General features: G+C 46.5%; 1 protein-coding gene across 3 annotated transcripts in view; it reads left to right on the top strand.

The window, feature by feature from the left end:
- Window positions 1-26,964, top strand: part of TP63 (tumor protein p63) — a 109,339-nt gene that overhangs the window by 71,001 nt on the left and 11,374 nt on the right. For 2 of the 3 annotated variants that reach the window (XM_052804491.1, XM_052804492.1), the window contains 6 exons: window positions 15,161-15,347; window positions 17,077-17,192; window positions 17,517-17,626; window positions 17,908-18,044; window positions 19,090-19,172; window positions 20,137-20,273. In XM_052804491.1, coding sequence (XP_052660451.1) covers window positions 15,161-15,347; window positions 17,077-17,192; window positions 17,517-17,626; window positions 17,908-18,044; window positions 19,090-19,172; window positions 20,137-20,273 — 770 coding nt within the window. Of the gene's footprint in view, window positions 1-15,160; window positions 15,348-17,076; window positions 17,193-17,516; window positions 17,627-17,907; window positions 18,045-19,089; window positions 19,173-20,136; window positions 20,274-24,901; window positions 26,338-26,964 lie in introns of those variants that run through there. The other variant, XM_052804493.1, reaches the window with a different exon arrangement.

Raw genomic sequence — 26,964 nt, 5'->3', positions numbered from 1 at the left:
CTTTCGAGAGGCAGCACATCAGCCTGTGTGGGAATGAAGGGGGTGGTGGTGTGTGTTTTGGTTTTTTTTCCCCTTGACTACCTGAGCAGCTAAAGCCTGTAACCTACAGGAGGTGGAAGCTCCATGCAGAAAATTAGCTTAGGTTGGTGGAAGAGTTGAGATCGCATTTTTCTTGGCTAATTAAAGGATTAAAGGTGCAGAGATTTAGAGTGAACTGTCAGTGTGCTACAGAAGAGAGCCTTTGATGGTTGAATCTGACCTGAGATTAAACAAATTGCATTTAAATAAGAAATATGTGGCAACAGTTACAGTCTAGCTGGGCCTCTATCATTTGCTGTCCTCCAGGGTCAGGTAGCTGGTGTGCTGTGACCACAGCTTCTCCTCCTTCACAAGCTTGCTTCTTCCCAAGTGTCTCCCTCTGGATTGTTTCAATCTGTTGCCTCTGCACTTTGTAAAACTGGGCTTATTTCTCCTCACCTGCTGCTTTGTGCAGAGGAGCCTTGCACGCTACTTTACATGATAATGACCCTAATGCCCATCATAGCAGTAGCACAGCCACATCCTTGTGGTGTGTTTTGTCATCTCTGACCCTATTTAGGGGTGGGGGGTGGAGGGGGGCACCCTGGCACTTTGATGTCTGCAACTGGAGAGCTAAATACTTGTTTCCCTGTGGACTCTTTCCTGTTTTTCAGTTGTGAAGCTGGTGGATGGAAAGAGTCTTTCGGGTTATGCTGATAGTTTAGTGGTGTCTTACTCTATATAGTGGTGGCTGATAAAATTCTGGAGGGGTAGTTAGCTTCTGCAGGTTCAAAGTCCTTGCTTTCTTCAGTGCCAGTTGATTGTCTTCAGTAGGCTACACTTGCAAATGGCTTGTCAGTGTTTGTCCCAACCCTCCTCCCACCTTCTTGTTTGGATAGCGTTAAATTCAGAGCTGCGAAGGGGATGTTTTTAAGTCTTACCCTTGATAGCACTTGCAGCGGTGCTAGCTCATGAGATTCATGGTAGCTATCTCAGGACAAAGCTTGCTTTCTGCAAGGGCAGGATTTCATCTACGCAGCATCGTGCAGGGCAACAGCACGTTCTGTCCATGGAGGCTTTGCACCTTTCTCTGATGCATCATGTATGAGCTGTAAGGAAAATGGGAGTGCCGGACAATGTGAGCCAATAACTTCTTCTGATGTTGCAACTCTGTCTTGTTTTGCTCCATTTTGTTTTATTTCTTTTTAGGGAGGAAGGGCCTTGCCTTTAGTCACCTTCAACCCATATAAGATTGTGAGGGGGTTTTGCTTGCTTTTTTTGTTGGGAAGATGGAGGAAATCACAGAATTGAAACTGGTGAAAAATCTGCTGGGATTCCATAATCACTCAAAAACATGACATTACTTACTAATCGGGTGTGGTTAGTTGGGAAATCTGACTTTAAAATTATGTTTCCCAGGGAACTATTCCTCTTCTCATTGTTATCCAGTAACGAAGACTGCTTTTTGTTTGGGAAAGCAGTCTTGCTTTGAATGGGATAGGTCTTCTTGCAAAGCATCCGTGGTTAGGGGCTTCAGAACTTGCAGTTTGCAAATGGAGCAGTGCAGAGGTAGTGAGGTCTGCAGGGACAAAGAGCTGTTTGGCGTTTTTCTTGGAAAGCCATGTTCAGACTGTGGTCGTGAGGATTTACATCTAAATCCACATTTATTCCTGCCATATTTCCAGTTAGGTCATGCAGATGATATGATTATCTTTCAGTTACCAAGTGAAATAAATCAATTGCTAGGTATTGAGAGACTCGCTGTAATAAGTTTCCAGTAATTTATAGTTCTGTAACTATGTCATGGAGTGTTTGGGCAATTATTCCTGATGAGTTTACTTAGCAGGCTTGTAGATTTGCCTGTAAAGTGCATCCAGGTCCATGCAAGCTTGCTTTATGCACTTGTGTATTGTTGCTGAAATTATAAAGCAACCTAAGAATCAGCTAAAACAGGTGTGGACTATGCTGTGTTCAAGCCTTCCATTTCTCATGTGATATGATATTGCACATCTTTGGCTTGCATGTCAACTAGGACGTGGTTTTCCATTCTTTTCTTGGGGTGTATAAGATGCAAAACTGAAGAATTTGATTTTTACAAGAGGGATAGGAAGGACTGCTGCTAACATTTCCCAAACTCATTGCAAGCCTTCCTCCCTTTCTAAATGTTGCTCTGCAGAATGGCTGTCTTCCCTTAGCCACTGCAGTTGCTTCAGGGCTGCTGGAGAGCATGAGAAAAACCGGACGAATGCCCCAAGCCTGGGATGGGCTTGTTGCTCTTCCTAGCAGAGAAGATGCCACAGCATTGACCTCACTAGCTGCCTGGGGCTTGAGGTGCTGTGTTCTGGAGCTGGGGATGTCTCAATGGCCTGATGGCTGCAGCAGCGACTACGTTCCTCAGTGTGCTTCCTGACAAGCCGTTTCCCACGGTATGTAGGAAAAATCAAGGTCTCAGTTCAGCAAGGCACTCAAGCGAGTGCATAACCTCTAGCACGTGAATATTCCCTGTGAAATCTATTGGGTTCTGTTGGAGTCAGCAAGGCTGCTCCCATCCTTAAAGGTAGGCATCTGCTTAAACACCTTGCTGAATCATGTCTTGACTTTGAAAGTAGGCTCAGGAGAAACCACATGAGTTGACTCAAGGACTGTGCTTAGGTCACTGAGGATGGAAGGAAAGGGCTGAGAGAGAGAGGAGGATCTGGGTGAAATACAGATCCCAGAACCTTGCAAATGCTGGTAATAGCTAGTGACTGTGTTCTTGTCTGACTTTCTTGCCATTCATCCCCAAAGCTTAATTGTATGAATAAAAAGCTTAAATGTTTGACTTAGTCACCATTCATCCTAAGTATGCTGGAGCTGCTGTCATGCTTTATTGATCTGGCTTAGATCTGAGTTACTACATCTTTATGTTCTCAGTAAAACTATGACTTGCTCAGTTAGGTGTCATTTTTGTCTTTCCTAATCCTTGTTTTCTCTGTGACCCAGAACTAGAGTATGACCTCATTGGGTTGATAAATCCAGAAAACAGAGGGATGTTTGCAGAAACGGTTTGGTTCAGTTTGGATTCTCTGTCTTCTAGGAGGAGAGGGCCCTTAGATGGTCCTCATACAGAGCAAGAAAATTTGCCCCGCTCGGTGTTTGTGTGTTAGTTTGTTGCCTCACTCACCACCCTGGCCAGAAAAGCTTTGCTGGCTTTTCACTGTAATTATCAATGAAATGCTCTGCAAGCAGGAGAACAGTATTTGCATAGATGTAATGCTGGAAATTGAGCGTAATGTGATCAGGAAATGGGACAGGCCCGGGCTGTTATCATGGAAGAGACTTGCTGGTACCTGCACTTTGTTTCAAATGTAATAAGATCTGACTCAGGAAAGTTTCCTGGACGTTAATAGAGAAAACTCAATGCCCTTTTGGCAAGGGACTGGTGCTAACCTTTCTGCACGGGAACAAAAGAGATTTCTTGCAAATTCATAAATCTGTTCTGAAAGGGCTGCTCACAGTACGGTGAAGATTTAGAGGGAAATGGTCTCCCTTGGAGCAGAAAGGCAGGGGCGTGTGTGTGTGTGTGTGTTCAGGACTTTCTTTTTCTGAGATAGAAGCCAAGGAACAAGGCGCTTGTGTGCGCTGCCAGTGAAATCTCAGCGGGAAGACATGATGCTACTTGCAAGGTATGCACAAGACAAGACCAGAGGCGCCGCAGTGCTTGATTACTGTCAAGGGCTCAGTTGGAACTTGCCTTTGCTCTTTGGCCTGCAGCATTTATGTAGAAATTGGGGACGCTGCTGCTCGCTTCCAAAGCTTTGCCTTGATGGGTCCTGCCCACATCTTAGGCGGGGAGGAAGGGGCGGGGGGGCTCAGAGCCTATGAAGTAAACAGGAAAATTACTCACCTTAATGATGCATTTCACTGGCACTGCCGCTTTGAGAGCCTGTCAGATTTAATACTTTGTCTTTCCTTCCATCGCCTCCCATAGGTGTGATTAATACTTTATTATTAGAAGGATGAAGTGGAGAAGTATCTGTACTTTCCTTCAGGTGGAATAAACGGGGGAAAAGGAAGGTGAGCAGGAGAGAAAGGGGATCACCTTTTTCCATCAGAGCCGTTCAGTCTTTGTCAAGAGTGCACATACAGAAGAGCACTCGTTGACTGACTTGGCTGGTGGCCCCTTATTCTATCGGAGCGTTCAAGTTCACAGCTGAGACCGCTGGCCTCCTGGTTAGCTACCAGCCCTGCTCCATGGGGTGCAGTGGCTGGTTCCCCACTTCAGCAGTCCTGCACTTGGTCACAGCACGACACTGAAGTAGGCATGCCCAGCCAAGAAATTACCCACGCAGTCATCAACCTGCTCAGTCCATTGAAGAGGCAGAGTGTCTTGCTCTTTGCTCAGGAAAGACCTAATGTGTTTTGGCTGTGGATTTTAGTATAGGTAATAAACCCCGTGTTTCACAGGGGGTGGTCTCGGATGTTTTCACGTTTTCTAAGATGAGCTGGGCTGTGATATCCCAGAGCTCTCACACTGGCTCTGACCGACCTATATCTTTGGATGGAAACTTTGGATGAAGAGCTACAGAGAGCTACTGTGGGAGAGATCTGAGCTGTCATGTGCACAAATTCAGGATCTGACGGTGTGTGTTCCACCATCTGAGGAGTGCTCGGACAGACCTGCCAGCTTTCCCTCTGGGTGAATGTTGCTGAAAACTGCTCCCTTTGAAATAAATCTGGCATCCCTTGCTTGCGCTGAACTATGCTGTCTGGAGATGTCCTGCAGTTTGTGTTGGTAATGCGCTCCCCAGCAGGAGGGTTGTTGCTGGGCCATCTGAAATGAGTAGGGAAGCTGATCCTCCACATGGGTTATGGGGGAATGAAAAAGGGATCTCTTATGGCCATGTGCACAAGGCTTAATAGGTAACACAAGTCCAATGATGTCTTCAGTAGCGCTTTAGGAAGGCAAGGAAAAAATACAAGCCATGTCTATCTGAAATTCTTCTGGGGTTATTTGTCTTTTAAGTAGAGTCAATTGAACCTAAACCCTAAGTTAAGAAAGAGTGAACATGAAAGAAAATATATCTAGGCAAAGGTGTTAAGTATGAGAGGTCAGAAGACATTAAACCTGCTTTTAGCTTTGAATCGCTTGGATTTTCTCTCCTGTAGCCACCTATCAGAATGAGTGTGCAAAGATGACCAGCTTGCATCTCCTCTGAGCCTGCCAGTGACCCAACTAGGAAAATGGGCCCATATTTGCACACATACTCTTAGTCTTGTAATATGCCGACCCTGTGGCATTTTGCAAGTCAGTCAGTCCTTTGGCATGAGCCAGAATTTGGGTGGAAACCTGTCACCATCTAGCAAAGTGTCCTGCTTTCCAGGGTGTTGAATGGCTGGTGCAGTCTGTGGCAGAGTGCCTGATACCTCTGGGTCTGACTCTGCCCCTAAATTGCAGGCTTGGGATGTTGCTGATTGAAAAGACTACGTTGCCAGAACAACTCCATTGTGTTGTTGGGGTGGGTTGGTTTGTTTGTTTTTTGTATTCTCTTGTCCAGCTTGGCTTCCCTCTGGTGTAACAGATACTGTACTAAGGACTCATTTACTTTCCTCTGAGATATTCTTGAAATCCCCTTATTTGTAGATGAGGGAACTAACAAGAGTTTTGGAGTTATGTCTTACATCTGGCATTTCCTTGTACCCTGCTTCCTCCCCTTGATCTTCAGCTGGTGTGGAGCTATCTGAACTTGTGACTATATCCCAAATTGCTGAGGACCCAAAGCCTGTGTCTACTTGGGGGGGGGGGGGGGGGGGGGGGGGTGTGCTGCAAGGCTTGACCTCATCTGGGACTTGTACAGCTGACTCATGTTCATGAAACCAGGTTAGATTTGGTGGGAGCAGGCTTATTTTGGAGAGCTTCAGGATTTTTGCCTTGCCATTTGCTTATCTTAATTGAGCATGCACAGAAACAATCAGTAGGGACAACCTCTGTGTGCTGCTGTGGTTCTTCCCTCCTTATGGTTGAGTTCATCACCCTTTGACTTTCAGCAGGGGACAAAAGTGACTTGGAGATGCACTGAAAGCTGGTGTCTGATTACTCCAGACAATGTTTCCTCTGGCTGGTTAGTTTTTGGAGTTTGGCTGGTAGGATGGAGCATGCTGGAACATGCGGACTTGAAACGAGTGAGATCTGGGAGGCTAATAGGAAACAAACAGCAGCCTTCCTCTTTGGCTGAACCTGAGACAGATGATTGTAAGGTTTAATCCCCCATGCCAAGCTAGGAGGAGGTTTGAAATGGCCAACCTGGGCTTTACTTAAAGCAGTCCATGAACAGAACAGGTTCTGGTGCTCAATGTCTGAAGCTGAGGCACCTGAGTAGGGAGCAGTATATGTTGGGGTGGGTTTGCTGTCGGGAGCCTGAATATGTTCTTTCCAGTTCATCTGTGGAGTCCTTTAAAATAAAATTCTGGTTTCCTTTAAAATACAAGTTGAATCAGACCTTTCTTAAGTTCAGGTTCAGCTTCACAAATGGCCTTACACAGAGGCATACTGACTTAAGCACGTGGTGGTTAATAGTGCTGCCAAAAGTTAAGCATATGCTGAAGGGGTTTTTTTGCTAAATCAAGTCTCGGAGGTTTTTACCTGCAGTTTTACCCGCAGCCTTGGTGTATATGTTCTGGTGTAATGAGTAGAATTGCCTGGAATGACTATTGCTAGTTAAGTCACTGTCACAGTGTCTAGCTGGTGTGACGCTGTCATGCTAATCAACTCAGTTTCATATAAGCAAACACATGTGGTCATATATGTACTGTACACTCACTTGCATTACCTGCAAGTAGGTGCGTGTATTTTATGTAGATGCAAATACTTGTAACTTCAGTGTAGCACTTAGTTTGCGGTGGGTTCCCCTCCTGATAGGAGGATGTAAAGCAGCCAAGGATAGTGGAGCTGTGAAAGGAGGGAAGAAATGCAATGGAGTTATTCACAGAGCTGCTTCTGCACTCACTGTAATGATTAAAAATTTTGCTGTCAAATTTTATTGGCTCACTAATTAATGTTCAATAATTGAAGTGGATGTTTTTCAAATCCAATATTAACTAATGTTTCAGCCTAACTTTGCTCACTCCTCACTATTCTGCAAAATTTTAACACTTCATAGCCTTTAGGCGAGTTTGGGTACCATGAGAGTGGACTTCCTACAGTGTATGTTTCTTAGTGTTGTATCTTCTTTGGTAGTCAAACAGGCTGCTTATGTTGTTGTGCATTTGTAATACAGAAGTCACTGGGAGGCCTAGATATCAGCTTGAGAGGCTGAGAGTTGAACAGGATAAAAAGAGCCCGTGTCCAGCCCTTCCCCGCACACCCACAAAAAAAACAAAAACAAACAAAAAAACCAACCACCAAACCCCCCCCAATGCTCAAAGTATAACAACGCAGCATGAGATCCCATGCACGGGAGGCTTTATTTGCAAAATCATCCTAAAGAAAAGTCCTTCAAGGAAGGAGATACCACACAGTTAGTGTTTTATTGATGGCCTCTGAATTGGCTGTGTTAATGTCAGTTAATCAGCAGAGCCTATGAAAATAACATCACAGGGATATGCAGGGTCACAAGCTGGGAGTCACTCTGATCCTACAGGAATCAACGTGGCGTCCGGAGCCTGGTATGCTTGCAAAGCACATGTGCTTTGGCCAGTTACATTGCATCAGAGGGAACTGTGCCACAGTCAGGATAATTTTCAGGTGTTTTGTGTATGTGTGTAAATTTGTGTTTGCAAGAAGGCATCTGAGAATGTACCTCTGACTTTGGATAATAACATAAAATAAATGCTCCCTGTGGAAGTTACTTCATTCAGTGAAAATTCCCATGTTATTTTGTAACATGGGATCCCGCTGTCAGTGGGCACTTACTGCGACCCACAGGGGAAGATGTTGTTCAGCATTTCTCAGCTTTGCCTTTCAGCACATTTGCTCTCGTTTCATATCTTCACCTCACTTGCAAAATTTCTGGTGCAAAGTAGTCTATCAGAAATGCAAATTACTAGATATTGTTAGCATCTGAAACTTATTTGGTACTGCTACAGTTTCAGTTTAGAAACTGGTAGAGAAACTGGATGCGATACACGAGCAGAGTGTGAGCTGGGTAGGCAAGGTAAGGTCACTTGACTGTAGTGGTCTTATGGTTTTGGTTTGTAAAGAAACTAGTTTCAAAACCTTTTAAAAAAAGGGTAGCACAGGAAGAGAAGTTAACTAACAAAATCCAATAGTAAAGCCTTCCTTTACAGCCATCACTTCGTATCAAAAAACATGCGTAAAATAATTCCCAGCTTCCCTCTGATGTTTTCCAGCAGAGTTTTTTTTCTCTTGAAACAAGGCACTTTTCAGTTAATTCTTTTTTTTGTTGTTGTTGTTGATTTAAAAAAAGTGTTTTCAAGCCAAACCTCAAGAGGTCTTCATTTGTTGATGAAATAAGTCTGTAGATATGAAACTGAAATGTAAAAGCCCTCGAATATAAAGTTTTCAAATTTACAACTGTTTCACAGTGCAAAAGCAGTGTGGGAAAATATCAGTGTTATTTCTGTTATCATTGTGGCTTTGCTCTCATTGCTAGGTAGGAGCACTCCTAAACAGATAATCCTGAACCAGGTAGTTTTGAATTAAAATCTCTGGGGAGCCTTAAGCGAGATGCTGAAGTATTGTCGCATGAATGAATGATCTCATTTTCCTAAAGATGGGAGAATCTAGGGGATGCGCCGAATGCGATATTTTGGGGAATTTCAGGGGGTCTCCTACGGCATGACTACTTATGCATGTCCCCGTGCACACTCTTCTCAGCCTGCTTCAGCCCTGTCCTCTGAGATGGGGTGCATGGCTGGGGATGGGTATTTGCAGGGTGGTGGTAGGGAACTGGACGGGAGTGCAGTGCAGAGGAAGTCGTGGGGATTCGTACGTGGAGGGGGGAACACGGAGCTGGATTCCTCCACCAAAGCGAGTAGGTGGTTGTGCACACAGCTCTGCATCTGCCAGAAGGGAAAAAACTGCTTTTCCCTCCCTTCGCGTTGCGCGATAGCGTGGCGCAGGAGCCGTGCCAGCTCAGCCGAGCGCAAGTGTCCCTTTTCAGCGGCTTGGTGGGCAGCACCGCTTCTCCCAAACCCCTGCCCGTGGGCTGAGACCCACGGTTAGCCACGGCCGGTGGGGAGAGGGCGAGCCGGCTCCGCCGCGGGGCTGCACCCAAGGAGGGGATCCAGCACACGAGGCACCGTTCCGCTGAAACCTTGTCCGCAGGCTACGGTTCTCCGCTCTCCTCCCTGCCACCCCTCCCGCTTCCCCGTTTACCTAAGCAGGTCAACACACATATATATATTTTTTATTTAAATTTTTTTTTTTTTCCCCCCACTAAGGTTTCCAAGGCGCAGCACCAGCTGCCGTCGGCGTCCGGTCCGGCGTTGGGAGTGCCGCCTGCCCCGGGGCAGCCCGGAGCTGCACCGACACGCTCCTCCCCGCTTCTCCCGTTTCTCTTGCGGTTTTCGCGGCGCTGCGTGTCCCCACGCAGCTCGTGGGTCGCGTCCCCCCCTCCGCCGTCCCCTCCGCGATGCCGGCCGGGGGGACGCGGGGCCCACCTGCCTGATGTCAACATCTCGGAGGGTGAGGCCGGGGAGGAATGTGCCGCTCCCAGCCCGGCGCAGGTAATTAATCCCTGCGACTGACAGGTGGCAACAGGCGGCCTTTGGCTGCGGCTCCTGGGGAAAAGCGCTCGGAGGAAGGATTTTAATAGCTCATCAGCACCGGTCGTGCGCGCCTGGCAGGGACGGGGAGGGGGGCAGAGCAGCTCAAGGGGAAAATGAAGTTTAAGTCTCTGCAAAGGCGGATGCCCTTGGGTGAATCGCTGCCCTTCCTCAAGAGGGAGACGTGGTTTTTCCTTCGCCCCGGAGCGGAGAAGTTTGGTAAATGTCTGCAAAGCACTGGTGGGGACGCATCAGCATCTCCTCCCGCTCCCAGCCTCCCCAGTGTCGCATGGTGGTTTCCCCTGCAGGTGGGGGATGCTCACAGGTGCGTCTCGCTGGTGCGGTGGACTGCGAGTCTGACGGTGGTTGTCATGCGTGGTGGATCTGTAGGCACGTTGGGGCTGATGATTGCTGGACCTACCGGTCGTGCCCGTGGTTTCAATGTCTGCTACGGCCGCTAGCAGCAAGCGGTCTGCTTTTCTCTGGAGCCTGATGAGATAGAGGACCTCAAACTGGAGCTGCAACAAGTCAGCTAGTAACTGGTGGGGTTAAGGTTATGCTGAGCTGAAGGTTAAATCTGGCAGGAGACATCTATGTCCACAGCGCTCCTGGTAGAGGTCGTCTTGGGCTCCTCTGCTGAGTGTCCTCTGGGTACAAGTCAGTTCCTAAGAGTGTGTGTGCATGTGCACACGTGTGTATCTGGTGTGTCCCCCGCCCCCATGCCCCCAACAGTTTTTCGTGAATGAAAAGTTAAATCACTGTTCATCAAAGGAAAGACTTTTAAGGTGCATGTGTAAATCTCAGATTTTTTTATTCTTAGTAGGTAGCTTCCTTTCTTCCCACTGCCTTTTTTCTCCTAAATGAATAAACCTTATGCAGATGATTTTCTATTTCTTTGTGACTCTCCTTGTTCTCATCTGTGAACACTTTGGTGTAAGTAAATGTTGCTTTCCCACTCTTCTAACCTGTTCTTTTTTTCTCCTTCTTGGAGTTAGTTTGATAGGGAAGAAAGTATAGCTGACTGATGGCTTTGAAAATGTCAAGCAAAATGAATCTAGTGTTTAGCCGAGTTGAGCTAAAACGTGACTACTTGAAAGAAGTTTGCAAAACATTTGAAAGACTTGTTGATCTGAGCAGAAGGGGCTCAGGGAGCTGTCACGCCATAAGCCAACCTCTGGGATCACCTTCAAGTTGACATCCGTCAGCATTTGTAGAGCTGACTGAACCTCGCTCCTTTTAAAGACTTAGGGACCATAATCCCTCAGCTAGATCAGATGGTAAAACAGATATTAGAGGTAGATTTCCAAAGTAGTGTTTGGAGGATTTTGCTGCATCAGAGTTTTGCAGGGCAGTTGAATGCTCAGTGAAAAGCTGTTGCAGCTTGTATTGCACTGAGCGCTTACTTCTGGGAGACTTCTGTCCTTTCTAGCAAAAATTCTCCATTTTGAGAGGTGAAAAGTGTTTTGTTTTCTCCTTTAAACTCTTTGTTGACACACCTTCTGGAGAAGGGGCTTGCTGAGAAATCGGACAGGTGTTGCCTGATGGTAGCTGGCATGTGTATATTGTGATACTGAATTACCAGCCAGGGTGCCAAGAGTGGGTAATACAGTATGTCTGCACAGGCAGGTGGGGAGGGCAGAGCTGCAGGCACTGGAATGTTTTCTTCTTTCCTTTTAAAACATATTATTAAGCAAAAAGCTAAATTCACTGTTGTTCTTAGCAATCTCTTGAAGTCTGCTTATTTGGGCATGACATGCAGCACTTGAACCCCAAAGAAAAGTCTGAGCCAAAGCTCTTTCCTCTCCCTCCTAGATGGATAACACATCACCAGGCTCTGCTCTTTTGTTTTAAATAACTTTGTGGTCTGTACATCTGGTAGAAGCAATGTTTGCGTTCCTCAGGCTGTTGGCACAACTTTTGTTCCTGCTGCTAGATAATGACTATTGTCGCCTTGTGAAATGATAGCCTTGTTGATTGGGTCAAGCTCTTTTTGGTATTTTTGTTCCAAATTAATTTAGTTTTCCTACTGAAACAAGTAACAAGTGCATTGATTAATAGTTGTGCTCTGGATTTCTGGGACCTGCTTGTCTCGTGATCTTACCCTTCATACAGTGAGCATCTGCCAGTTCCCATAGGAAAATGGTGGGCAAGGGGCACTGTCACCTCCTGCAAGGTGGGGTGGTTTGGGGACCACTGGAGGGAGGCACCTGTGCTGAGAGGGGTGAACCTTGCTTGCAGGCGCTCTCTGAATGCACAGACAGCTCCTGCCTCGGGTTTTTTTTCTGAACCTTACTTGCTTTGAAATCTATATACAATATCCTGTCTTGCTCTGTGGATATAGTGATTATCACTGATTCAGTACGAAGTCACCATGACCTAGTTGTTCGCATCTATTTATGCCAATAGATGGCTGGGCGTCAGGTTACCCACGGTTGCAGCAAAGTTGGCAGGGTGGGAAACTCAAGCCCCTTACTGTCTGACAGCAGGTACCCCGTAGACAGATTTACACCGGTGTTAAATGACCAGCCGCTCAGTGATTACACGCTTGCAGGCGGCTGTGCCTGGAGTAGATGTGAAATCGTGGCTGTATGCCATGTCTCTGAGCCCTGTGTAGTGCCCGTGAGGCTTGAAGTCCTTTTGCAATCGGGTGACAAAAAGGCAGCACAGCCCTCCTGCTGTCTCGTCCGGCTCTGCTGGGAACTGCAGCTTCCCTCCCTGTGCCCTGACCATGCCCTGAAGCAGAGGTGGACTCCTGGTCACCCTCCTTTTCTGACACGCCAAGTTCAAGGTGTTGGCCAGAGCCTGGAGCTCTTGAGTCTGCCCTGTGTTTTGGGGACATATATATATTTCTTTGGTGGACAGGCTTGTTCATCATAACCTATTAGCCCTTGGCCATTTGCTTTCTGTGAATTTAAGCTGCAGATCCAATGCCTTCCTTGCTGGTTGTAGCCAAAGGGATCTGACAGTTGGGGTGCTGAAGGGTGGACAAGGACCAGATCCCTTCCTTTGCTGGAAGAAGGGCCACACTGTTTGGTCTGGGGCCTTGGTATTCATGCTGGTGTTGGGCACCTCTTCTGTCCTTCTGAAAGCAGTGATTTTTTTTTTTTTTTCTTCCCTTCTTTTAACCCCAGCTTTCTGTCTTTGAAGATATTATACATAAAACTACAGTCAACACCAAGACTCCTGATCTGTGACTGAGGGGCGTGTATCTCCTTCCATTTGTTCAATTCTCCAAATGCCTGCAGACACCGGACACGGCTCCTGGTGTGTGCTGTGCCCTCCCTGAGCCATCGCACTTCCATATTTATGCTTTCATTTCTGCCCATTGCCTTTGGGTGCCCAATTTCTTTACAGTCCAATGGTGTTAAGGCATCCAAGCAATTAGTTGGCTCTTTGAGATTTTTGAGGCTTTCTGTCCTTGAAACCTTCATAATGCTATGCACAAACTGATGTCTTGAGGGAAACAATGCTTTCTAAATTTTCTTCCTCTTTCAAATGTAAGTGATTCTTTTCCTACCTCTTGAGATGAAGAGACAATATAGTGATCTCACTCTTACCGTCAGTAAGGAATTGCTTTTTAATTAAAAAACAATAAGGAATTTCAGGTTACAAAGATATACGATATAAATCACCATCTAGATCTGTTTCGCAACTTTTTTTTTTAATTGTTTGGCATGTTCCCCATTTCCGCGGGCTGGGTAAATCCTTTGTGGGTTTAATCTCTAGCCTGCAGGCACATAAAATACATTGCACAATTTGGCCTTTGCATTATAAAGATTTTTTTTTTCCTTAGCTTAAATACCTGTAGCATCTTCTCTGCCATATGGCAGGGTTGTGTTGAGTGAGGAGGGAAGGGACCAGCTTGCCTTATTTTTAATCCCTCTCTCCTCCCTAGTGTCTCTCCCAACTTTGTTTTTTCCTATGTTGGCAATGTTTACGCTTTGAAATGCAAATAATCCCTGAATTTTGCTAGCTAATCCTTATGCTGCCACATCACCCGCCACCCACCCATGCATTCACCAGCTCTTCCCATCCCATCAGAGTGGATGGCCAAGTTGTGCTCTTGACCAGTACAAACCTGTCAGTGCTCTGTTTGAACAGTTGGGACCAGGGCCATATCGGCCATGGCTGCTAGAAATGTTTTTTGAGAAAACAACCACCTTGGGGCTTTTACTTTCCTTTCTCTCCAAGAACTGGAGATGGAAGTGGGGAAATGCCAGCAGTTCCTGTGGGCTACATGGTTAGAGTTACTGAGAGAGCTCTGTGCTCACAAATGTCTGAGCACCAGGAGAAAACTGAATGCCTCTGGAGTGGGGTACTGATGAAAACTGCCATATTTTGGAACAACCTTGTACAGCAGAGGAGACTGGAGAGTCTCCTTCATGGGGGACATCCAGAAAAATGGGTTCAGGTTACACTGTACTAAACCGCATAAGAGTTTCCTTGCAACCATTCCTGCTAAGCACATGCCCTTGTTTCAGTAAGGGTTTTTGAACAGAAACCAATGACTTCAGCCCATGCCTCAATGTTTTGCTGAGTAAAGGTTTCCAGATGTGAACACACTTCAGGAAAATACTACACCAGTGTTACTGCTTTAGTGGGGAACATCTTAAAAGAGGGAATCTAATATGCTCCAAATTAGCACAGTGAATAAGAAAATATTGTTCTGCTCCAGGTGTTCATTGCATGGTCACAACATCCCCTTTGGAGCCAGCTACTGGGTTGTGCTCTAGATCTCACCATGGACCTGGTCTTTGGGCTGTTCAACTCTTCTGACCTTTGATTATTTAAAAAAAAAGAAATCCTTTATTACTTTATTTTTTACCTCTTTCATGGACATAATGCTTTGAGTTTAGAAGTGTGGAGATTGCTGCAGAGGTGTGAGATGCTTTTAAAAGATGACAGATGTCAGATTTGGTACAACTCTCAAATTGATCAGGGTCTTGCTTTCAAGTACTGTTCAATTCCAAGGTTCATGGTTTTATTTCAACCCTCTGCAAAAGTAGGAGGGCTTCTTAGAAAACAGGATGAAACACTTTATATATGTGGTTTCCAGTGTTTCCAGGATTACAGGGTGCTGTGAGAAGAATAGTGTCCTTTTTGTTAGGTGGGTAATGTGTGTCCCTTGGAAGAGGGGGGGCGTGCCCAAGAGAAATAAAGACTGTCTGTGTTCATGTAAAAGCAGTGCTCTTTATCTGAAGATTTTTTGCCTTTGGGAAAGCTAAGACATAGATTTATATTTTGCTATTCTAATAACAGGTAAAGGTCCAGGGTTTTTGCTGCTTGTCTGGAAGTGTGCCTGTTGTGTGAACAAGTGCAATGCACATACAGTAGCTGGTGCATTCAGTTATCTCTGCAAACCCATTTCCATCCTTCTGGCATGCCTCCATCTCTAGTTGAACATCCTGACTCTCTCTTGCTCTTTTCCCCATTCCAGTATTCCACTGAACTGAAAAAGCTGTACTGCCAGATCGCCAAGACATGTCCCATCCAGATCAAAGTGATGACCCCGCCACCTCAGGGAGCTGTCATCAGGGCTATGCCAGTCTACAAGAAAGCTGAACATGTCACCGAAGTGGTCAAACGCTGCCCGAACCACGAGCTGAGCCGGGAGTTCAACGAGGGTAAGGAGGGCAGCGCTTTGTTGTCAGTCCCTCTCCAAAGCTGCCTGGCTGCTGAGTGGCCAGTGTGGGGATTTGACGGCAGCTTCGCAGTAAACCTGCTGGAAGCAGACGTCCCTGCAACATCTTGTGCAGCTTTTTATCTCCTGTGCTTAGCAGGAAGCTTCATACTATACTTTAGCTGTCCCTGTGCAAGCGTGTCCTTGGGAAGAAAATACCGAAATAAACCTCACGCCTGCCCAGGTTGGATGGACGTCTGTCCCCGTGGCAGGCCATGCCCTTCTGGCAGCCTGTCCCTGCTCTGCTTTTGCTCCTGCAATGAGAAGCAGCTGTTCTTGTGCTCAGGAATGAGCTTCCACGTCGCTGGGACAGGGATCTAGTAACAGGATGCAATATCATCTCCAGTCCTTAATCCACGCCTCAAAGACGGAGGGGCTGTTTATCTCTAGCAGGATAACGCTAAGTGCCAGCATCAACTGTAGGCAACCTTCCTGTACATTTAACGCTATTGGTTCAGTATTAATGTTTTAATCTTTTCCTTGCTTATTCTCGTGTTAGTGAAGTAGTGGCTGTTTTAAAAACGTCCTGGGGTTTTCTGCAAACTCATGGGCTGGGCTCTGTTTTTGCCTTGGCCACTTCAGTTCACATAAGTTCAGATGAGCATCTGTTTTATTCTGCATGCATTATTTATCTCCTACTGTAAAAAAACCCGGTTGGTGTCAGTTAGCAGAATGTCTTAGAAGCCTGGATACCTTTGCTGGTTACAGTGCAGCCAGCTAGACAAGCCCCGAAATAAGCAAGGACTTGGGTGTGTAAAATCAGAGTGGAGTGAGACAGTTCTTTGAAATAGTTTTTCATATTAGAAATTGCTTTTCTGACAGAACCGCATTTTTTGAGGGTTGATACCTGGTTCAAAAATGGAGTTTTAAGAAAGAAAAAACCTAAAACTATAAATTCTTATTCTGAAATAATTATTTCTCTAGAAATATGCTGTATTTTGAATAAGAAATGAACAGTTCATACACAAAACAAATTCTCAAGACGAACCCATAAAAGGCTTCACTCATCAGAATTTAGTTGTGTGTGGTAGAAACACTGAAGAAAATTTGCAGGAAGGAAATTATTTTTTTTTAATTATTGGAAAGGGGCCTAGAAACAAAGAAGATAATGTTCCTTTCCGCCACTGCTGTAAGCAAGCGTGATTTTTCAAGTTGACCATTAATTAAATGCATATTTCTCTTGCTGCTTGAATCTTGTTTAGCTCCTTAGGATCAAGACTGATGGGAGGGAACAGAAGAGGGCTAGCAATTGATGGGGAAAAGAGTAGGAATTGAGACTCGAAGGAATTTGCTTTGTGTATGCATTAGGGGGAGGAAAAGAAAGGCTTTCAGCTGGTGTGAAAATCCACATGGAGTTATCTGCTGGAAGAGTTGCTGTGAGCTGCCATTCAGTTGACATTCGGGCTAGCTTAACTCTGGGATCTCAGGAAGCCCACGTTCAGGTTTACTCGCAGGTGTCCAGTGTGAGTTTGAGGAAGCCTGTGTTGCCTTTGATGTCTGGCAGCCGGAACCTTTGGAAGGGATGCTTTAAGGGCTGGGAGGCACGCGTGTGCTCTGGTAGACCTTTGGGGCCAGGTGCGGGCGTTTCCCTTGGTGGAAGATCTTGCTGCCCTGTGCGTGACCTTGCTTCGCTGAACGGTGTCTCTTGTTTTTTTGCCTCCTTGCCCTTGCAGGGCAGATTGCGCCTCCCAGCCACCTGATCAGGGTGGAAGGGAACAGCCATGCTCAGTATGTAGAAGACCCCATCACCGGGAGGCAGAGCGTGCTGGTCCCCTACGAGCCGCCCCAGGTACGTTGTGAGCTCAGGGTGGTGGCATCCCGGCACACAAAGGGGTGGGGGTTGTAACCCTAGTCGAAGGAGTCGGGACCTTATGCTTTCTCCATCCTCATCGCAATGAAGCCCTTCTTCCTCTTTGTCAGAAATGAGCTTTTAAACACCCTCTTTAACCCTTGGGAGCAAGAGTCCTTAATTTCTTTTAAGGAAGCCTTGTGGTGGGGCCTATTTCATGCTAGTCTGATTGCAGCACAGCTGTGGAAGTACAAGAGGTGAGCCTGGAAAAAGCAGAGCTTTTCATCCACCATTTCTTCTGTTCGTCCTCTTTGTCTCATCCAGGTTGGTACGGAGTTCACGACAGTCTTGTACAACTTCATGTGTAACAGTAGCTGCGTGGGAGGGATGAACCGTCGCCCGATCCTCATCATTGTCACACTGGAAACCAGAGAGTAAGTAGTGCGTCACGCGTGTAGCCCTTTGCTTGAGAGGTGGCCTTCTGGCTCCTCTTCTGCTCAGCGCAGCATTGCATATCCATAGGGACCGTTTGATGTAAGGGGCCACGGGATATTTTTCAAATCTTTGCAGGTGGGAGTTGCACAACGCCTGGGGCATCCTGATCGGGAAATGGGAGGCTTGGGTTGGTCTGTGCATAGTCTGGTGTGAAGTTGAGGGATGCTGCTGGCCTGCATCTGAGCTGCCAGCTGACGTTTCCTCTCACCTCTCTTCCCAGTGGGCAAGTCTTGGGCCGCCGATGTTTCGAAGCCCGTATTTGCGCTTGCCCAGGCAGAGATCGCAAAGCAGACGAGGACAGCATCCGCAAGCAGCAAGTCTCCGACAGCACAAAGAATGGTGATGGTACGAAGCGCCGTAAGTAGCTGGCAGAGCTGGGCAGATTGCAGATCGTGCTGTCACCGGTTGCAGGTGTGACCCCGGCGCTTGTGCCGCGGGGACGGAGCAGTGCCGTGCGTGGGCTTGGAGGCAGGAACGCATTAGATGTCGGTTCTCCCAGGGTGAATCAGCCTGAAAAATGAGCTGGTGTTCACAAAACAGCATTTGACAATCTGCTTTTGCGGGCTCCCTTGCAGTGCTGTCTGTGTTAGATTAGCCCTGCTAGCAGTGGCTGGAGGGGGTGTTTATTTGCCACCCTCAAGGTACATGGCTGGGACTCTGTAACCACTTTTTGAACCTTTACTGCTTGTTTGGGACTGTGCTGTCATTCTCTGCTCCTTCTAGCTGTGTCTTGTGCTGTGGCATGCGTCTTCCAGCCACAGGGATCTAGATTAAGACTGCATGTAAACCCTGCTGTGCACGGAGGTGGTCTGGCAAGCGGCCTCTCTCTGTGCTCTAAAGAGTGCAATGTACTCATCAGACATGCAAGATGTGGGAACCCAGCTTTAGTTTCCTGCGTACGCTCGATGATGGCACTAGGCTTAACAGCAAGGCAGCAGGTTTTAACAGGAGGCAGATTGGAGGGGGGCTTTGTTTTCACAGTGAATTCTGCATGCTCCCTGCCTGTTGTCTCACCTTCATAGATCACTGATCCACCAACAGCTCAAGAGCGCTGTAATACCAAAGCTCGCAGTCTTTCCTGCAAAAAGCCAGTGCTTGTTCTAGGTATGGCTTGCTGGGGTTTTGCCATATATCCAGCGCTCCTTGGCTGATGTGTTTCCCCAAGCAGTATGACCACCCAATGTCTGCAAAGTTGCGTCTGCCTTATGGAGCCAGGAGCTGCAAGCACAGTTCTGGGGTGGCTCAGGCAGAGACCCTTTCAGAGCACTGCAGATCTGAAGATCTGAGCTGGCCATGCATTTCATGTCTCTCTTGTACCTCTCTTTTTTCCTTTTTCTTTTTCTTCCCCCCTGCCTTTTTTTTTTTTTTTTTTAATGGGATGCTTTTGGGGTTTCACTTCCAGCTTTTCGACAAGGAACTCATGGCATACAGATGACATCTATCAAAAAAAGACGTTCCCCAGATGATGAGCTCTTATACTTGCCGGTGAGTTCTCTCTATCTTTGTGTTTACCCTGTGTTTAATATCTTCCCCAGTGACTTGAGGCAAGTCAGCTGCTCACCTAGACGTCAGAGAGAACTGAAGATGGGGATGGGATGTGGAAATTTTTAATTTTTTTTTTAATCCCCAGAGCTACCTATTTTAAATACATATTAAAAAAAACAAAAAAAAAAGAAAAATCCCATTAGCTGCTGACTGAGAGTGGCTTGTGCAAGGCATATGAGAATATCCCAAGATATCTGTCTGTCCTGGTGGAAACATTGTTTTAGAGACCTAACAGGGTTTTCTCCTCTATCATTTCTGGGTCTGTGGCACTTGAGCTTTCTCTAGAGGTAATCGGTGTTATCTTACGAAGGTGGATGCTTCTGTGGCTTTTATATGTGTTATCATTGTAATGTAGTGATAGAAGTGAAATACACACTGTATTAAATGTAGGATCAGAAAGGGCAAGAAGTATCTGTAACTGGCCATTCAGCTGCTTCCCTGTGAGACACATTTAGTTGGATAAATCACAAACCATGGTGTGCTTAGAGGAGAAGGGAGATCCAAACCCAACACCCAAATTCAAGTACGCTTCTTCCTCAGGGCATGTAAGATTCAGCACCAGATCTGCTTACATCTGAGGCAGGTAAAGACATTTTCTGTCTAACAGATTGGATCAGAATATTGCTTTTGGTTGGCACAGATTTACATTGAGCCGATGACAACCCCAAGATGTTCATTAGCCTGTAGTGTCAGATTATCGCTCTTCAACATTATCTGCTGTACTTTTAGCACAAGGCTTAGCGGTTTTATTGCGTATGCATAGTATATAAACAGAGTATTTGCATCCTGCTGTGGTTGTTTACCTGACTTTATCTAAAACTCGCTAAGGTGGCTGTCACTAAGGTCTACAGATGCAGCCCTTTAAGGCTTTTCTTTTCCCCCCTTTCCTTTTCCCATGATCCAGGTGAGGGGACGGGAGACATATGAAATGCTACTAAAGATCAAAGAGTCCCTGGAACTAATGCAGTACCTTCCCCAGCACACAATTGAGACCTACCGGCAGCAGCAGCAGCAGCAGCACCAGCACTTGCTCCAGAAGCAGTGAGTATGAGTGTGCCTGCAGTGACCTGCGCAGTGAGGGTGGTGGGGAAGGGGGAGAGAGGAGAGAGACACAGAAGGCTTCTGCACAGTTGTTTGTAGGGACATGGTGCTCAACCAAGAGCCAAGCACTTGTAGAGTACTGCATTGGCAAAATCCTTTCCAACAGCATAGCTGCTTGTTAAGCCTGTGGTCAGAACTGGTAGAAATCGACACCAGGAGTTTGGCCAAAGCCAAGTTTCTGTACAGAACTTGAGAGACTCCAAGTTTGAGATCCAGATTTCATGACCTGTGTGACGGGACAAAGCAGTCTTCCTTCCCCAAGTGCATGTCCTGACTGCTTGCCAGGTCCCTCTCTAGTCTCCGATCCCACACAATTCACCTTTTGGCTTTGGAGGGTGAATGAGGACAAGGTCAGTGCCTCGTTTCTGGCTTCTAGCCAGAGCCCAAGGCGCAGTGCGGCAAGGCAGTGCCATTGAACAGCCTGCAGACAAAAACCTGCTGCATGTGCGTGCCCGAGCTGGGGAGCACAGGGTGGGTGTGCTCTTCTCTTGTCTGCTCCATGGGAATGGCAACAAATGCAGAGCCATCTCCATGCCTTCTCCAGGGCATCCATCTGAGCACCTTGCCAAGAGCATGTGAAGCTGGGACTGTGAGCACCGGCTTAGCTGAGTGCCTGGACCCCACTGCTACACGTCTCTGGTGCTGTTGGAAGGCTGGTGTCTCGGTGGGATATAAACACTGTAGGTTCCTCAGCTATAAAATGGGAAGCTGAAAGTTAGGAGCGAGGGTGAAACACCTAAGAATTCCTTTGTGACCAGTGGGCGCTTCAAAGAAAGACTCTATGCGTGCCCTTTTAAAGTGTTTTTAAAAACTGTACTTTGTCACTGACTCTCCACATTGCGCATGAGAAACTTTCCATCTGGGCAGACGTAGTCCCTATCTGAACTTAGCTGGCAGGGCTGCACCAGAATTACTTTGGGTGGTGTAAGTGCCAGGAGGATGGGGTGAAGAAGGGCCAAATAAGTGTCTGGTTTCCATTTTCCCCTCTGTTCCCAAAGCTTTGCAATTACAGAGACTGGGTCAGTGAATGACTTTACAGACGGACAGTAAGCAGTATCATTCATGGACATTGCTTCACCTGCTGTATTGGGTGACAGAAAATAGCCGCCCAGGCTGTAGGTAGCCGCCAGCGGTAGTGCTTAGGATCTCGTGCGTTCCTGCTGGTAAGCTCACGCGTCAAGAGGCTGTGGGTATAAGTCATTCCTCTGCAGAGGTTAGCACGAGGCCAAGGCACCACATAAGTCCCACTTGAGCCTGTAGGGATTTATTTCGGTGCCTTGGCCTTGTCTCAGGACTTCTGCAATACCACGGCTTTCTGCCAGATCTCTGCATGTGTTCACATTTCGACCTGTGTGTTTTTAGTGTCAGCTGGAGTCTTGTGGAGGTGTGAAAAAAGCCTTGTGCCAGAGTGGCTGGAGCATCCAGGGGCTCTGAACTCTTTTTTGGGGCACTTAAAATTCTCATTATTATTATTTATTTTTATCAGTCATCTGCACTGTTTGTATATCGTATAGCTTGTATTTACTAGCTCCTAGGCATTGCGGCCTTTGTGCGGTCAGCTGCGTGTCTTCAAAGCTCCACCTGAACTACAGCCATTTCAGTTGAGAAATGGTTTTGTAAGCAGAAATGGATGGCAGCAGATGACAGCTTTCACTTGGTGCTGACAGTTGCTTTGCCATAATTACTGTTTTCATTCTTCCTATATCAATAGGATGGGTTCCTGGCAACTGAGGTTGGTATTTGTGTTACCTTTAAGACCAGCATGTATATGTCCAGCCATTTAATTTTATGAAACTTCTTTCGGCATGTCCCCTGGCACTTGTCCAGTTATATACTCATTTTTCTCAGCTGCTGAGTGTGCTCAGATACTGGGGAGAAAGATTAAGAGCTTTTAAGGATGCCAGGAGTGGGAAGAAAAATAACTTTCAGTGTTTGTCCAGAGCTGCTGCAGTTGTTTCTGCTGACAGCCTGACATCAAGCAGGGTCCTCTGTGCTGAAATGCATGTCCAGGCAATTCTTCTTAGGTGCAGTTGGGTTCTGGTGCTTTTTCCTCAATAATCCAGGGTATGACTTCATTTCTGAAGAAACATGTTCAGGGCAAAGGGGCATTTAGGCTGAAAAATGCTCATAGACGCAACTGCACCCCAAAAAAGAATTGTAAACGGGCTTCAGGTCTCGATGTAAGAATGGGGAGAGAAGACACGTTGTTAGGAACTGGTTTGGGTAAGAACAACATTGCATGCAAACAGGTTGCTGGGAGATGTCCTGCTACTGCTTCCTTGTCAGGCTGTCCAAACTCAGCAGCATGGTGACTCCTTTGCAAGTCTGTTCTGGCTTTAGAAGCAAATGCCTTTCACTTTCTAAGTAGGGATGTACTTTCAAAACTCAGTCTCGGTTTGCTTTCGTTCAAAATGTACTTTAGAACTGGGAGCTAGGAAAGTGCATACGCAGTGACCAAGTTCGAATGTGTAGGAGGCTGTAGATCCTAGCAAGGCTCTGTGGGACCAGGATGTTTGTGAGCTGCTTTTTGCTCTTTCTTCTGAAAATGGAGCTGCATCCACATGTGTTCCTCAGTCAAGCCTTGATGGAGGAATTGCTTGATTTTTCGGTTCACTTTTCTGAGCAATGGTTAATGTAGAAAAGCTATCTAGGTGTGTGGGAAGAAGTTTCCCTTTCATTCCTACAGCATGGAAAGCTTCATCTTTTATGAAGAGTGGGAAAAGCGAGGATGAGATTATCATGGTGAAAGGTAGTTTTAAAAATATAAATCTGTCATATTGGAAAACAACTACATAATTGTTCTCATGCACATACAGACCAGCATTGCATTTGGCAGGCCAGCAGATGCAACTGTCTTACTGTTCTGGAATAAAAAGGACAAATCTGGTGACAATCAGAAAGCTTTGTGTCCCACAAGATGACCAAAATACTGCAATGCTCCACGTTGTGCCAGACTACAATCTTTCTCTGTCTCATCTCCTCTCTCTGTTTGCTCCTTTGTGCATGGTTTTCTCTTATTTACTGTTATGCCAAATACCTTCATGATCACAGGTGGGAAGGGGTTTTTTTGCTGCAGTTTCTATTCTTCCTTTTTCACTGCCAAATCCTGGGGCCCATATTTGAACAGCAGCACACACATTTATTTAGAAGACTTCCTTTTCATGGTCTGCCACCATTTGTTCAAAACATGGATTTGCCAGAAGATCCTTGCTGCCAGGGATACCAGAGGTGGTCTGTGCTTTGTTGGGGAGGGAAGGTTTCTTCGATACTCTGCTGTGAAATACATTTACCATCAAAATTCCCAGGGAGTATCTCCATAGGGTTTCACTGGAAAACACTTTTTCAGATTCAGCAAAATTGCCTGTGGTGGGTTTCACCCTGCTGAGCACTGTTTTCAGAACAGTCTTTATTTCAATTGGCTGTAGCATAGAATCATAGAATATCTCAAGCTGGAAGAGACCCATAAGGATCATCAAGTCCAACTCCCGTGATTGAAGGGCTTTCACGAAGTCTTCCAAGGGCTACCAAGAAGAGGGCTCTTATGTCCAAGTGGGATCTTATATCCTGGCAAGTGTTTCTCTCATATCAGCAGCTACCAGCCCACCAGCCCACTGGCTGCCTTTCAATTTAGTCAATAGCACAGTTCATTACCCAAATGAGAAGGAATTAACCTCCTAAGTGAGGTATGACAGAGCCGAGCTACCCAGTGGCTGGAGTGCTCCAGCTGAGATGGGAGCTGCAACGATCCTGGCACTTGCTGTCGCAGGGAGGGGGCTGGTGGGAAAGGTATTCTTCATATCTCCACCTAGTTATTCTCATTTTTGGTGTGGAAGATAATACTGGATTTTTGCATGGTTTGGTTTGGTTTTGTAGTGCTGTGCTTGCATGTGTTGTGAACTCCAGGCACTCAGCTAGTGTTCCCACTAGAGAATTGCCAAGATGAAAGTGAGCAAGAAAAAGCGTGTGACTAGGTATATGAAGACATGCTGTGTTTGCTTTGCTGGCTCTGAGGGAGCAGTGTCTTCTGCATTGGCTGGCAGCCCTAGGGACTCCTTGGCTTTAGTGCAGAGGGTCCCCCGGCTTTGAAAAGGGGAGTAGAAAAGGGGAGTAGTTGAGATGTAATCAATATGGCCCTTTCACAGTAGGCACCATCCTCTCTCCCTAGCACCAGCTTCTGGTTCTTAAGTAATTGAAGTTTGAAGTGGGCTCAATGGAAGCTGCTTCTCTCCTTTCCCCTTTGGCTGAGTGCTTTTTTCCTCTTGTATTTGTCACTGGGAACAGTATCAGCGCACCATTTGTACCCATAAGACTGGGATGCAGAAATTGGATTACCCTATCAACTAGTTGTTTTCTCTTCCTTGCCAAGTACTCGCTTGTACCTGGGGCTTTCTAGCTTTCTAAATCTCCCTGTCACATACCCTTACTGTAGGTGCTAAGACATCTGCTTTTCCCCTCCTTCAAAGCCCATACTGTGATCATGAAGGTGGAAAGTGACTGTTTCTCTCTTGGTGGCTGGTGAAGGATCCTGTACATTCATCTTTTTCTTTTCTCTGGTTCCTTCTCTACAGTCTCCTTTCGGCCTGCTTCAGGAGTGAACTCACGGACTCAAGGAGAGACCCTCCCAAACAGACCGATGCCATCCTAAAACATTCCAGCCCCCCAAACCCATCAGTATATCCATAAACCAAGCTGCTGGGGTCATTTTGCCCAGCTGGCAGGACTAGGAACAGTGGCAAATACACAGCCTGATAGCAACAGAGTAAATAGCGAGAGTAATCTTCTGAAGGGACTCAAACTTTGCAAAAACAACAGACACTTCTACAGACCTCTTAGCCGTAGCCCATAGCATTGGGAGGTCAGGAACCACAATGTCGTCTGTCTTGGTGTAACGTTTTCTTCCTGTTTTTGTAACGTGTTGATACTCTTTCCTCTTACTTCTGTATTTGTGAAACTCAGCGGGGTTTCTCTGAGCGGGTCTCAATTTTAAAAATGCCTCTTGTCTTGTTTAAATTAAAAAATGTGTTCATGGGCTGGGGGGGTGGAAGGGGGTGTGTGTTTAAACAGTCTGTGATAGTCAATTTGGCCTGTTTTAATGCTGGTCATGCAGTAATAGTGCAAGTAGTTGAAGTATTTGTACTGCTGGACAGAGGGAGGTAATCATTACATGAATTGACACTAGTAAGAATTTTTTTTTCTTTCCTGTAGAAATGTCTGCTAATTTGGTATCACGAATTGTTTCCCCTTATTTCTAATCTTAAAGGCTCTGATCTAAAATACATCAAAATTGTAGGGAAGACTGGGTGGCTTTGACTTTGCACCAGCACTGCTGGCATTAATCCAGCTTTACTGAACTTAGGAAGGTCCCTTCTGACTCTGTGGGCTTGGTCCAAGCTGGTGGGCTGAGCTGCACAAGTTGAATGTGAGGTTGAGTCTTTCTGTGTAATGACATCCATGTGTGCCCAGTGTCCCTGTCCCTTTGCAGCTGAGGGTGTAAAGGGCAGTGTCCAAAACTGCTCATTGCCCTACCTGTGAAATGGGGTTGGAGCTTGCCCCTTTCCTTGCAGATGTTCAGCAGTTATTAGATGTTGCCTTAGAGTTTTCATCAGCCCTACTAATTTTAGCCCATCACTACAAACCTCGTAGTTCAAAGGAAAGTGGTGCCAGCATATGTTGCAGTTGACTCAGCCGAGTGGCCTCAGGCCATGCCCACCCTGTGCATTAATCCTGCAACCAGTGGCTTTTGCTTATTGTGTCCGTGAAGTGCATCCTGGCTTAGCAATTCTCACACAGAAGGCTGTTTCTCAGCAAGGACTTGTAAATCCTCCTCACGCTGCTTGTCTCAAACTCCACCTCTGAAAGCCATTCGTATGGGGCTTGACAGGGAAGATTTGAGTCATTTGGAAACTCCATCTCCAAGTGTCAAGCCCAGACCAGCACGAAGGAGGAGCGATCAACAGGCAAGTAACATGCTGTAGAGTTAACCTGGCATTGCTGAGCATGGCACTAGGTGTGGATACTGGTAATGAGGGTGGCCACGATGCCTGCTGTGGCTCTCCCCACCGAGAGGTGCTCAAACATCCTTACATAATGAACAGCCCCTAATGCTGGTAGAGAAATGTCCTTCAACCCATGCTCTCAGGCAGTGGCATCTCTCCTGAGGAACCCTCTGATGTTCATGGCTGCAGGAAATAGAAATGTGAAGAAGTTACTGAAGGTACACCCGGAATGGTGCTCCCTGCAGGCTGGTGTCTGCCCAGATCAGCGGTGGTTGGGGAGCAGAACTCGGTTGCAAATGCCAGTGATCAGCAGCCCCTGAGAAACACAGGGGGCTGGATCAATACTGATGGGGACCTCTGTGCCTGCAGTGCAGTCCATGCTGAATTTATTTGGGGCAGGTGTGTACGCAGCTCTGACACACTTGTGGTTAGGCACAGCCTGAAGAGAAGGTGCCTCCCAAATGCAGAGCGGGCCTCCTGGCCACCCACCAAGGAAAAAAGCCTGATGCAGTGGGAGCAGACTCTTATCTCTGAACATCACATCATGCGCTTCCAGGCAGCAGAGCTGTGATCTGAGCAGGTGATGACTCATACTAACATCTCCTTTGAGAGCCATATCCCATCTCTGGATATCT

The sequence above is a fragment of the Harpia harpyja genome, chromosome 12 (genome assembly GCF_026419915.1).
Source record: "Harpia harpyja isolate bHarHar1 chromosome 12, bHarHar1 primary haplotype, whole genome shotgun sequence".
NCBI lineage: Eukaryota > Metazoa > Chordata > Aves > Accipitriformes > Accipitridae > Harpia > Harpia harpyja.
The sequence above is the reverse complement of the archived record's forward strand: the minus strand, read 5'-3'. Positions and strand labels throughout refer to the sequence as shown.